At 37.3% G+C, this 12,219-nt stretch overlaps 2 protein-coding genes across 3 annotated transcripts; both read right to left on the reverse strand.

Moving 5' to 3' along the window:
• Window positions 1-1,079: 1,079 nt before the first annotated feature.
• LOC103704795 lies at window positions 1,080-6,410 on the reverse strand. 2 transcript variants are annotated; one of them, XR_005514805.1, is made up of 6 exons: window positions 5,770-6,410; window positions 5,136-5,206; window positions 3,115-3,220; window positions 1,753-1,885; window positions 1,201-1,645; window positions 1,080-1,166 (listed from the first exon to the last, which is right to left on the reverse strand). XR_005514805.1 is itself a non-coding variant. In XM_008788237.4 (5 exons), the coding sequence occupies exons 1-5, from the start codon at window positions 5,844-5,846 to the stop codon at window positions 1,496-1,498; spliced, it is 537 nt and encodes a 178-aa protein (XP_008786459.1). In that variant the 5' UTR covers window positions 5,847-6,410; the 3' UTR covers window positions 1,080-1,495. The 2 variants fall into 2 exon arrangements, 1 of the variants encoding a protein (XP_008786459.1); XM_008788237.4 differs by having other exon boundaries at window positions 1,080-1,645.
• A 2,377-nt stretch (window positions 6,411-8,787) lies between these two features.
• LOC108511200 (VQ motif-containing protein 31-like) lies at window positions 8,788-12,129 on the reverse strand. The gene is made up of 3 exons (XM_017842203.3): window positions 11,989-12,129; window positions 10,586-10,652; window positions 8,788-9,608 (listed from the first exon to the last, which is right to left on the reverse strand). Exon 3 carries the CDS (start codon window positions 9,567-9,569, stop codon window positions 9,012-9,014), a length of 558 nt encoding a protein of 185 aa, XP_017697692.3. The 5' UTR covers window positions 9,570-9,608; window positions 10,586-10,652; window positions 11,989-12,129; the 3' UTR covers window positions 8,788-9,011.
• Between the last annotated feature and the right edge of the window lie 90 nt (window positions 12,130-12,219).

Raw genomic sequence — 12,219 nt, forward strand, 5'->3', positions numbered from 1 at the left:
AACAATTGTTGTTTCCTAATGTAAATTAGGGAAGGTTGTGATCTAAGAGAGGTGTTCTGTAAGTGTTGTGATCTTTGGCTTGGCTTAGAAGGACTTTGTAGTCCCAATCTCTTGTTTTTCAAAGTTTTTCTATTTGTTTATGTTCTTCATTTTGCATTCCTATAGTTTACACACAGAATGGAAAGACAAATTTCCACTGTAAATCCAAAAAAACTGGAAAAACTAGATAGTTGTAGGAGGAAAGCTATCACTGGAGAATTCCACTTCGATAACTTGAGCGGAAAAGAAAAAGCACAAACATACACCCTGTATATGTAACAAACACTTGTAACCTTTCCATCATATGACAAGGCATAAATTATAAGTTTGTCAACAGGACCTCTTGAGGAGAGATTGGGCAACCAACAGATATAAGTCCTATTGGTAATTAATGTTTTATTCGCTTTAATGGAAAATAGATTCAACATGAGGCATTTCTCTTTGTGCACTAGATTTTGCATTTATTTTATGATCTCTTAACTAGAGACATGCCAATCAAGCAATAATAGATCACATTCTTTGGTAGCCAAGGTTTGCATTCAAAAAATTTGTGGATGTATGTCCATGATTGTTTTTTGAGCTGATAACTGATCAAGGCATCAAGCTTAACTTGTTAATTAGCTCCGTCTTTAGAATGGGGATTGAGTTTGCTTTATTTTATTCCCTATAAACTTGAACATGCTACTTAGTAAGCTGAGCATAAACATTTATGAACAGCCGAATGGTTTTTATAGGCTGAAGATTTCTAAATGCTCATTTAGCAGAATTAATCATTCGAGCAATTTCTTCTCTCCTTTTATAACAAGAACAAATACAAACTTGGCAAATACAATAGCAAAGTCGGGATCAAATCAAGTTATCTTATATCAACAAGGAAGATTTCACCATCACAGCCAGTTAGGCACTATCGATTGTTTTAAGCATTTTTCCCTCTTTTTTTTTCTTTTTTCAATGCAGACAATCATCTGATTGTTTTAAGATGAGAACAAACATGCTTTCGCAAAAGAAGCCAGGTTATTTGCAGGGGAGAAGAGCAGAACTTTCAAAAATTTCAAATACTATAAGCTTTCAGATAAAATGAGTCATGCTCATCATGCATGCACTAAAATTAGCGAGCATATGAAACACCTTGCATTGTAAGAGTCCAGTAACTGAAATACAACAAATGACCCCCACCACCACATAATTGGCATCCATTGAACCAGTGGAGAGGCCATTTTACTCGCAGGTTTACCCTAGCTTGGATCGATTAAAATGATACGCATTACACCAACAAGTGAAGACACGATACGGTTCTTTTTATCTAAATTGATATGTCCTATTCTGAGGGTGGAATGCAAGAAAATAACAGCACACCACCTGGCTGGAACAGAAGCATATATACAGAGATGTTATGCTGGCGATCAGATCTCTTCAGGGAGTTGCCTCATCCTTTTCACTCCTCGAATTTGTAGAACTAGACATCCCTCACCTTGTGCTTGTCTTCATCCTTCTTCGGGCTTGAGGGAATGCCGCCGAACTTGTGAACCAGAAACTTGAAACAAGGAACAAAGGCAGTGTAGAGCATGCCAAGAATAAATGGTGCAGCAATGATCCAGCCCAACAACTGTGATAAAGAGGGTTTATGGTGATTTAGGACTAAACTGATGACATAGAAATTTCACTGTTCAGAAGAATAATGTTTCTCAGATTACTATGGTGATTTCTTCTTACCGCATGGAGTACACTGAGTAGTACTTCCCATGATGCTTGGCCTGTCACCACCTTTTTCAGTGCATCAGATGTCAATGGGAAATGAGGACCACCGGAGATGACTTCACCAAGGCGCAAGAAGGGTATCACCAGGCTAAAAAGCAATCAGAACTCATGGCATTCAATTCAATAACTTACATTTAGTCAGGCTGAAAAATAATCAGAATTCATCACAGTCCATTCAATAATTTACATGCAGTCGGCAAGAAAAAAAAAGGCTAATTGTACCAACACTGAGAGCTAATCATTATAAATTTAGCATGCAAGAAATGAATTTTACAAGAAATGCCAATGATATAAAATAATGGAAGCGTCCCCTGAAAAGATTACACCGAAGGTATTCCTTGAAAATGTCTGTTTCAAAACAACAACTTAGATCATATGTAACCTATACGAGCTAATCAGTACAATATACCTTTCAATAGTTGCCATCTTATAAGCTGATTTATGTGAGAATTTCAAATCAGTATAAAAAATCATAATATGTCGAGTATTGCCCTTGTCAGCAAATATGGCTCATAATATTAGTGTTTTAATCAGGAATCGGCCAATCATTTGGAAGATCCTGAATTCCTGATGACAGTAATTGCATCGAGATGATATGGATGGTGAATTTTCAAAATCATAAACAGTGGCGGACAGAATGTTTCGATGCATAAATTAGATGTCATGGAATTTTGTAATTAGCCTAGATAAGATTTCTGCATTTTCTATGTGCAAAAGAAAACTTTGTCAAGTTTTCCATTGCCACATAACACCCATCACAGCTGAATTAATCAGAATGTCAGCTTATACTGAGGGTGTATACACAGACAAGGATGTTAAGGTTGTATGGTAAAACTAGCAAGGAAAGTAAATAAAGAATAAGGAAGCTTAGGTGCTAATACAAATTGAATAGAATTTGTAGGAAAAAGAGACAAAAAGCTGCAACTGATGAACAGCATGGCCGCAGATACAAATGAATGGTGAAGCTGATCTACACCGTAATTATACGTACAAGGGACAAAACTTGTTGGCCATATGTAGTAATTAACCCTGTAATATATTAGAAATATGGCATGCAAAAAATACATCTTCTCAAAACAACAGCAGGTCAGGTAAACAAAAGGAAACACAAGGCCTTGTGTATGCCATTACATGCCAACTGTGGCACTGTCAAAGAATAGAAAAAACTTCCATAGAACGACAAAAGCTAATAAAAAACCATGAAAAAAAGAAATGATATTGTAATCAGCTAAATTTCCAATTTAGATGCCGTAGGTAGAAACGGAACTGATGATTCAGAAAATTATTAATTTGGTCTTGGGTCAAAGCCAAGATTACCTCAACTCAATTGGAGTAGCCACAAAGTTAGCAAGCATTACACTTGGAGCATGGCAACGATTTCCAAACAATGCAAGAGCCATTCCACAGAGAAAGACTGTTGTTCCTGTTAACCGAAGAAGAAATGAACACCTCAAAAATAAAACCTTCAAATTACGATAGTATCATGTAGATATATGCATACATGTATATGCAGGCATGCAGGTGCGGATTATGTCGAAGCTATGTTCTATTTCCATCTGTTTACATAGTTTATTGCATGCATAAAGGAGAAGAAAACAATGTTATTGACAATTACATCATCGTAGAATTGAATGATGAAACATCAGAATAAGCATCTAGTCCTCCACTTTAAATTCCCCCATGTTTCTGGCAGACAGGATTTCAAACTACACAACACTAGTATCACAAGAAACATATTCATTTGCAGATTAAATTTTGAAACGTTCAACAAATAAACTATGGAGAATTTACATGGAGTTCAAAAACTTGAAACAGTGAGAATGAGATGTCATGCACTGTCCTTTGGCCGCTCCACAATGTTCACAAATAACATCTGCCGGATAATAGATATATGTGGATTCAGACGTAGAGTCAGAGGTACTGAATAGGAATATAGGCACAGTTACTCAGTGCTAATGATTGCTGCTTTGAACTGGAATAACCCTTCATGATTGTATTTTCTTATCCTAGTAAAGAAGCCTCATAATTAGAGTACAGTATAGAAGAAGCAAAATCCGTGGCTAGAATTGACTTAATTAAATGATATGACTACTTTTGCTTTAAGGATTTGCCACTTAATGTGGTATGTTAAAGAATTACAGATTCAAGCAACTGGAGAGCTAGACAGTCTGAAGTAGTCCACTAGATTTATGTTAGCAACTAAACAGCCAGCTAATACTGGCAAAAGAAGCATCCTGAGAAACACGTATGCTTCTTAGGAATTATTTTGTTTAACCTATACTCAGCTGGTAACATCTCTTGCCTTCCCACATGTTCACTGAATACACTAACCATAAGCAAAATACCCTTATCGATATAATGAATGTATCATCTTCAAAGAATAAGACTTGGTACCCAGTTTTGGTTCTTCAAGGGTCCAATCGCTCACTCAAATTCTGTATCGAGACTGGATCATGACAATTGACTCTATAATTTAGTTTAGTCTCTTAATATAATTAACTGAAAGGTACATGTTTCAGATGATCCATAAGAGCTACAAGAACAATGATTTGCATGGCTATGCTGCAGGTTCACAAATGCTTGATAGAACTGGATCCCTTTCCCCATGATCCAGGAAAGACAGATTCAGCAACATCATATTGCAATTTAGCGAGATTCTAACAAGATCAAATTAAAATTGACCTGGGAGGTAATTCCCTTCTCTCTGGCATGAACATGTACTATGTCAGTGGATCTCTGACAACTTTTTTCAACTCCATAATAACTCCTACTTAGATGCCCTTAAACTACCTTCCAATATGTAGCAATAAGCCCATCATAAGCAAAATCCTTCACCATTAGAACATCATCTAGAAAATAAACTTCAGTTTGCACAATGCAAAAATCTTGCTATTGCAAGATAATCATACATTATGTTGTTGAATATCCAACAGATCTGTGCACCTCTATAGAAAAAAAAATATCTTTGCACAAGGAAGAGTAAGAGATAGTTATTGGGGATCAGATTAATAAGCTATAGGTGTACGAAGTTATGATGTATCCTATTGCTTTGTCAAAATGGCTGAGCTGAAAATGCTTGCCCAGCTGTAGTGATCATTGACTGTGATAAAGAGAAATCTTTCATGACATTTAATTCAGTTATTGTCAATGTGATTGATTAAGTTAGTCTATCGGAAGAAGCAGTTAAAGAGGCATCAAGCCTCCATAGGTCACTTCAGCACTGTCACATAACAGAAATTCCCAGGTTATTATGCAGGTAAAAACTATACCAAGAACAATTTCATCATTCTCAACTTGAACAGCCATGAAATATAAAAAGACACTTGCAAACTTCTTACCACATATGGGAAACACTCCCAATGTCAGGCCAAGAGCAGTGGAAAATGCCAATTGCTTTGGTTCTGCACCCCTATAGAAGAGCATAAACGAGAATTCTCAACAATTTTTAAAGATTCACATCTGAATGACCATCACAAAGAATTCAACTCAGCAAGGTTGGAAGCGAAAAAAGGAAAAGATGAAAGAAAATCTATTTTCTTAAACTGTCGATTTATTAACAGCTAGGAGGATTTGACGTTCCAAAATATGAAAATTCATTTTGTATAAATCGCCATGGGAACATCTTGGTGCAGTAAAAGTTCATGATGGCGCCTTAAAAGGTCGTAATTTCACCACAGGAAAATGCATTAAACGATAAGCAACATCTGAAAAGCAAATACAAAATCAGGAGAAGTACCAATAACAATAATCTTAAGCAAAACTAAGATTCCGATCAAACATTAAATTTTGCAATTCTAAATAGCTGTCCAGAAGCTCAGTTGGCCTAAGATAGATCGCTGACACTTTTAATTCAAATATGATAAATAAAATTAAAGGTAAAACATAACATTTAGACAGGGGAATAGATCCAGTCACTAAATAAATTGAAAAAAAAAAGTCATAAAGTGAAAGCAGGCAGACCCAAACGAATACCTTCTGACTATTTGCTTCAGAGGATCGACAATCTTCTTGTTGAGCCAGGAAACCAGGCCAAACTCCCAAATCGGCATCTTGACAGAATCCCTTTTTTCCAGTAAAATCTCCTCCTTTTTCTATTTAATTCTTCTCCTGTGATCTAAAAGCCACAAACCTTTTTCCCTACGGCGCTTCAAAGAGAGTAAAAAAAAAAGCTACCTCTTTTCTCTTCCTCTGAACTCTTCCAGACCAGAAGAACCAAACTCAAGAAGTAAACGAACCACCTTTGACGACTCCAGGGAGAAAAGTTTCGAGATTGGACTAGGGCGAGGGATTGCAATTGGGTTATGGAGGAAGAATTACAGACCCTTCAATCCAAAGAAATCCTTCCTCTTGGCTTACTCCTTCAAACGCCCCTTCTGAGAAATGCATCTAATGTGAGCAAGTTTCCACCTTTACGGTTTCCGATCGGAGTAGTTGGAGATTGAGGTAGGGTTTCTTGCAATCTATCCTTCTAGTCCTATGCCAAAGAGGTAGCCCCAAATGGAGGAGCCAAGCCAATAGGAAATAAATGGTCGTAAATGCTTCTGGCCATACTTTCCACTGTATATTCGTATGATCGGGTTTTTTTCCTCGTAGTTTCCATCCCAGGAGGCATGCCTTGCACGCAGTTTGATATATTTTCCTCGTAAAAAAAATATATCTGATATACTCACTTATATACTAACTCATAACCTCATAGATATCCTTTATGCGTGCGGATCTAGCGCTAGATTGCTTGAGAGATATTGGTTGCGGACAAAGACAGGCAGTTGACCACATGTAGAGTCGGGGTAAGAGCGGTCAATGAATCCATCACCAGAGTTAATCTTGGTCAACCAAGGAGAAGTAGAATGAGGGGAGGCCAAATTGTGCATTCCTCCTTTTTAATGGATTAATGTTGGATATATAATGAAGGATAGCATGCATAGAAGTGATCATGAAAGAGGATGCTTTGGCAGCTGTAATTTTGTATGATAAGTCGTATCTTATAGCAGCTACCTTCTTATTTATTTTTAAATAAAAAAATAAAATAATTGTAAGGACTTCTGGAGCCGTGTGTTTAGTCCTACATCGGTTATTCACTAGATAGATCTTGGATACTTATATAAGATTAAAAAATCTAAATAATATCTTTCGGTTAGCTATTTTGGACGAGGTTCTACAATATTACTATCTTTCGGTTTAGTAACTTACTAACGGATTGATGAAATTATGGGAACAACTTTAAAGCAAAATGGCCCGTTGGGCCTGGTTGATGGTGAGCCAAGGATTGATCTATCAAGGAAGGGAAAAGAAGGTTGTTGGATAATTGCATTACGTATTATATACTGCACAAAAATAACATGCTTGAGAGTTCTATGCTCTTCCTACACTTCAAAACATGCATATCTTCTAGAACTCATGAAAGATAGGAGAAGGTACAGTGTGTTAAAATCTATAGCCAACTCATGGTGAACCCAAAAGGAGCCCTCATCCACCATCAGGTAGGTGTCTTCTGGTGAACCCCCAGAGTTATCATTTGGATAATGGCAAGCATTATGATCTCTATCATCTTATACTTGTTGCAGTTGGTCTTGAGCACCTCTTTCTGCAGCTTTGCAAACTTCCCTTCATTCAGTTGATGCTGAAACATGCTGATAAAGAGGGCCTGAATTAATGCAATAACAATATAAATGTCCTTGGCCTGAATTATTTTTTGATCCCTATCTTCTAATAGACCAGCAACCTCAAGAGTGTTTTTAAGTCCAACCATCTATTAGAACAACTGCAATGGATGGCACAAAGAAAATACTTCACCAGTACAGCATAAAAGAACATCCTTTTCCTATTAAAATTAGGTTGGTTATGTGTTACATTTACAAGCTCAAATAACAGACTCCACAGAAGTTTGAAAGAGACAAAAATCTCATGGCATCCACCTCATGTTTTGTAGGTGATAATTCCTTTCCAACCTAGAAAAGACTACCAAACTAATTTGATGGTCCTCAAACTCTGGTAATCTTTTACCTTCTTTTTCTTGTTCTCCAGCGTCCCTGGAAAATGCTTCATCAATATCTAACTGTGAAACTCCCATGCTGATATAAGTTCAACTCTAAACTGATTTCAGTTTAGGAAATTCCAGTATCTTTGTAACACGATTTTTAAAAAATATAAACCCTGCAAAACCACCCAAAATGGCATCACATCATAAAGCCTTTGACCTAAAACTTTGATCAATTTTCCTGCTCCTACCTATCAGATTCATAATATAACTGCTCATTAGCTCTGTCATGACTCTCATGTTAAGGTAGAGATTGGTTTAGATTCCGGATATTCAGAGAGTTAGGAATCAAATTCACAATATTAACAGGGAACCAAAAGAAAGGCAATAAATAAGCAGACATCTCTTGAACACTCTAACAAATAAATCTGACACATAAATTATATCATTCAAAATATATTTTCTAGTTGCTATGTAAGATGCTATCCTTTTGATATCCCATCCCACATCTATCTGATTTGTAGGTTTATGTTACTGAATTTTGGATTCATAATTTTCATTTTCCTCATTCTTCATGAATTGGGCGCGGTCGACAAAGATGAGAAAAATATATTTTTATTCATAATTCAGCAAGTTTGTTTTGCACCATGAAAATCTATGAAAATATGCTACTAGAGTTGATAGGATTCATTGAGATACAAGAGCTAATGATGCAAAATCACTATCAAAAGTTAGAATCCCTCCCCATTCTTTTTTAAATAATAATAATAATAAGCCAAATTTTGGCTCTATATGATATATAAGCCACACTTCTAATCATGCACACTGGTTACACGTGAAATATCAATACCTACAAAATGCAAATATTATATGTACAAAAGGTGTGGCTACCATGACCATGGCATCCTAGTATTACTATCTGCTAATTGTTCTTTTTAGCACTAAGTATCCAAGTGGTTTCACCTAAATAATAACTTAAACATTATATTTCAATTCTAGACAAACACACACACAAACATGCTATCTTTGTATTCATTTTACATCATCCATTACCTTTATTTTGTTGAATGGAGAGACAACCTCTATATGTACAAGAAATTTCACCATAATGTAATTAACTTGTCTAAGTTCTTCTATATTCAATTGTACAATTTAATTATTCTTCATCAACAAGAAGAATGCGAGAATTGACACAAAGAATCATAAGATTGATTCTAGTCTCTCAAAATCCATCTCCTCAAGGTCCACGTGGCTTGGGAGAAGTTATTGGAAATAAAGGCAGCAACTCCGGTTCAGCATTGCCCGGTCTGGACCGAGGCGAGGGATGCAAATAGAACCGCCGCTCCCTGATTGCTCTCTCCTCCGCCTCCTGGTTCAACTCGATCGACCCGGTTCCCTCCTCGCCGACAAAAAGATTAGCGAAACTCGACGACGGAGAGATCAATGGGCTCAGAGGGAAGCCGGACGTCAACGAGGAAGGAGATGCGAGTGCCGGTCCGGCTGGGAGGCAGAGATCGGTGAGTTGGGGGTGCGAACCGGGTTTGGTGATGGTGAGCTTGGACCGGCGTCGCTCGTGGAGTTTAAAGGTGGGCCGCTTGACGCCGGGGAGGCCCTTGGGGAATTGGGCCGGCCCGGAGTTGGGGTCGGTGGGTCGGACCGGGGTGGGCAGGCGACTCGTTTCGTCGTGCGGGCCGGTCAGGCGCTGGACCAGTTCTTTGAAGGTGGTGGCGTCGGTATGGACAAAGGTCGTGGACGGGACGGGGGCTTGTGGGCCCAGCCCTGGTGCTTTCTCCATCTATGTTTCTAGCGTGAAGCAATGAGCCTAGAGCGTCGTCTGTTTCAAGCACACAAACCAAAAAAACAAACAAAAAAAAACAATTAGAGAGAGAGAGAGAGAGAGAGAGAGAGAGGGTTGTTATGGAACATTGGCACCAATGAAAAGTGCTTGCTAGGCTCATGGAATCTAGGTTATGTGACTACGTTTCGAGTCTTATGGCCTTATTAGAGGCTCTAATTTTAGGCATGTACTACATGATAATGGATGTGACTTCAAAGTTCATATATTTGTTTATTTTTCGGTACAACAGAAACTCACACATATAGGATGTGGGCGTAGCCCACAAAATCAAAAAAAGTATAGTGTGTAAGAGAAAAGAGACATCCTCATGGTTCTCCCAAATAAAACCTCCAAAATGATAGCCCCCGCATAAGATGCCACCCAATCTGTAGCACTGTTTACCTTCATGTACTAAAGTTCATTCAATAGAGCATGCGATATTATGGTGTTTCTCATATCTCCGATGTCTAATAAACCTGTGCTATGTTTTTTAACCCAATCAGTATTGGTTTTGAATGGATTGTGTTTGATTTTCGAGTGTATATAAATCTTTGTATCATTTCTCATCCAACCAAGCGAGTTATCTAGACTTATTGATGTCTCTGATTGCAGTGTAGCTTAGAAGTTGCTTCAATGAAAAGTCTCCAATCACTTGAGGACAAGAATTACAAAACAAAAGGTTGCTTTCATGAAGGATCTAAAACCTAAGAGTTGATAAGGGCGCTGGTGTAAGTGGAAACTAGAAACACCCTATAAATTAACTTGCAAATAATGATATTTGACTTCATATATATTTCAACCTCGACTTCAGTATGAACTATTTGGAAGAAAGCATTCTTATTTGAAGCAAGGGTCCTTATAGAGTCATTTGATGAAGGTACATCTGATGGAGTCTCTCCTTAATCAGCGAGTAGCTTCCCAAGTTAGAAGAGAGTAAAGGAAGAAGAAATTTGCATGAAGCATAAGAACCTCACCTCCACTAGCTTGCTACAAAGCAAATACCTCCAGTTTCTCAGGTCATTATTCTAATCGCATCCCCACCTGCATTCCAAAAGAAACTTTAAGTATAATTACCCTAAAGTTATTCATATAATCTTTTTTTTTCAACCATAAAGAAGATTAAAAAGCATGATTGTTAAAAAAGAAAGACAATTAGAAACACTACATACATATATAACTAAAGAGGTCTCAGAGTTGATGAAAAAAAAATAGTTTGAGGTGGCGTCTTTTTAAAGAGGTGAAACAAGGGGAATGAGGAGACTTCCATCCCGTTTCTCAAGGCTTTCATGGAAACATGGGCTCTCCGTGTGTGACGAGGAGGGCATCAAATTAATCATCATATTCTCGCAACTGAAACCGCATGGAAGTTTTGGATATGGGAAAGAGAGGCAAAATGGTACAGCTTGAGAGGAGGACGCAAGCCTGCCTCCTCCCAATATAAAAACTACAAGTCACATCGTTCGGTTAAAGCGATGTGAATGCCAAAAAATTTCAACAGAAGGCTCTTGTGATGGAACTTCTTTTTGGCATTGTTGTGATAACCATATTTTGACTAGCTTTGGCAACCAATTCAACGAGGTTTCCTTCAACAACAAGAGAAGAAAGGAGTCAATGAAGGAGGCTGGCAGCTTCGTCAAGTAGCTGCTCTAGGTGGAAGATTCGCTGGTCAAATAAAATGGCAAGAGATGATTTATTGATTTTTATTTTTTAAAAAAAAGATATTAAAACAATAGCAAGCCACAAAGAAAAGAAATCAAAACCACTGATATATGGAAAATTTAGACAGTAGGTTAACCCACATCCACAAAGGTTTTAACTTTCGATTTATGTTTTTAATATTTTCTGAGAACAATAACTTAGTTTGTTTGAATTCTGATAAATTGCAAGTCCTGTATTTCGACTCCATTAATTTACGGTCGATATACTCCATTATATCCTGCAACGAAAGCATCTCTTCCTTGCAAGCCTTTTAAATCAAATTCTTCAAAAACCATGCATCTATATTTACTGCATTAGTCTAAATTCCTTGGAGACCTTAAATTCCAGAGTCCGGTGTTTTATGTGTAAGTTGTTGATGTCTAAGCTCATCAAATAAATCTCTGAAGCATATTTCTACTTTCAACTATTAGAAAGAACAGAAAGAGAACGCAATTCATAAAGTTCAGAATCGTATTTAGTTGTCTCACCAATGTTCCCTTCATCTATGGAAGCAGAAAAAGAAAACGATGGCATAGAAAACAGCCGAGTTTTTTAATGGAATTAAACCCACAAAAGAACTCACCTCATTCAACAAGATCATCTTTAATACAAATGATCAAAAAAAAAAAAGGAAAAAGAAAAGAAAAACAAACAACAATTGGCGACATTAATAACTCACCAAAATACTCTCTACGTCCTCAGTCCGTCACCTTCTTAATTGGGCTTTTGGTGGGATTATGGAAAGGAAAACATGGGGTTATAGAAAAGAAGAGGTTTCATGAGGAAACCGACACCGCAATGAACAGACTGCTGCTGTACGCGTGAAAGATCATCGCATATAAGAGAGAAAGGAGGAAAATAAACAAGAATAACGTTGGAGGTTTCTTTACGTTTTAAGTGTCCGTTCAGA

This window comes from Phoenix dactylifera, chromosome 14 (genome assembly GCF_009389715.1).
Source record: "Phoenix dactylifera cultivar Barhee BC4 chromosome 14, palm_55x_up_171113_PBpolish2nd_filt_p, whole genome shotgun sequence".
Taxonomy (NCBI): Eukaryota; Viridiplantae; Streptophyta; class Magnoliopsida; order Arecales; family Arecaceae; genus Phoenix; species Phoenix dactylifera.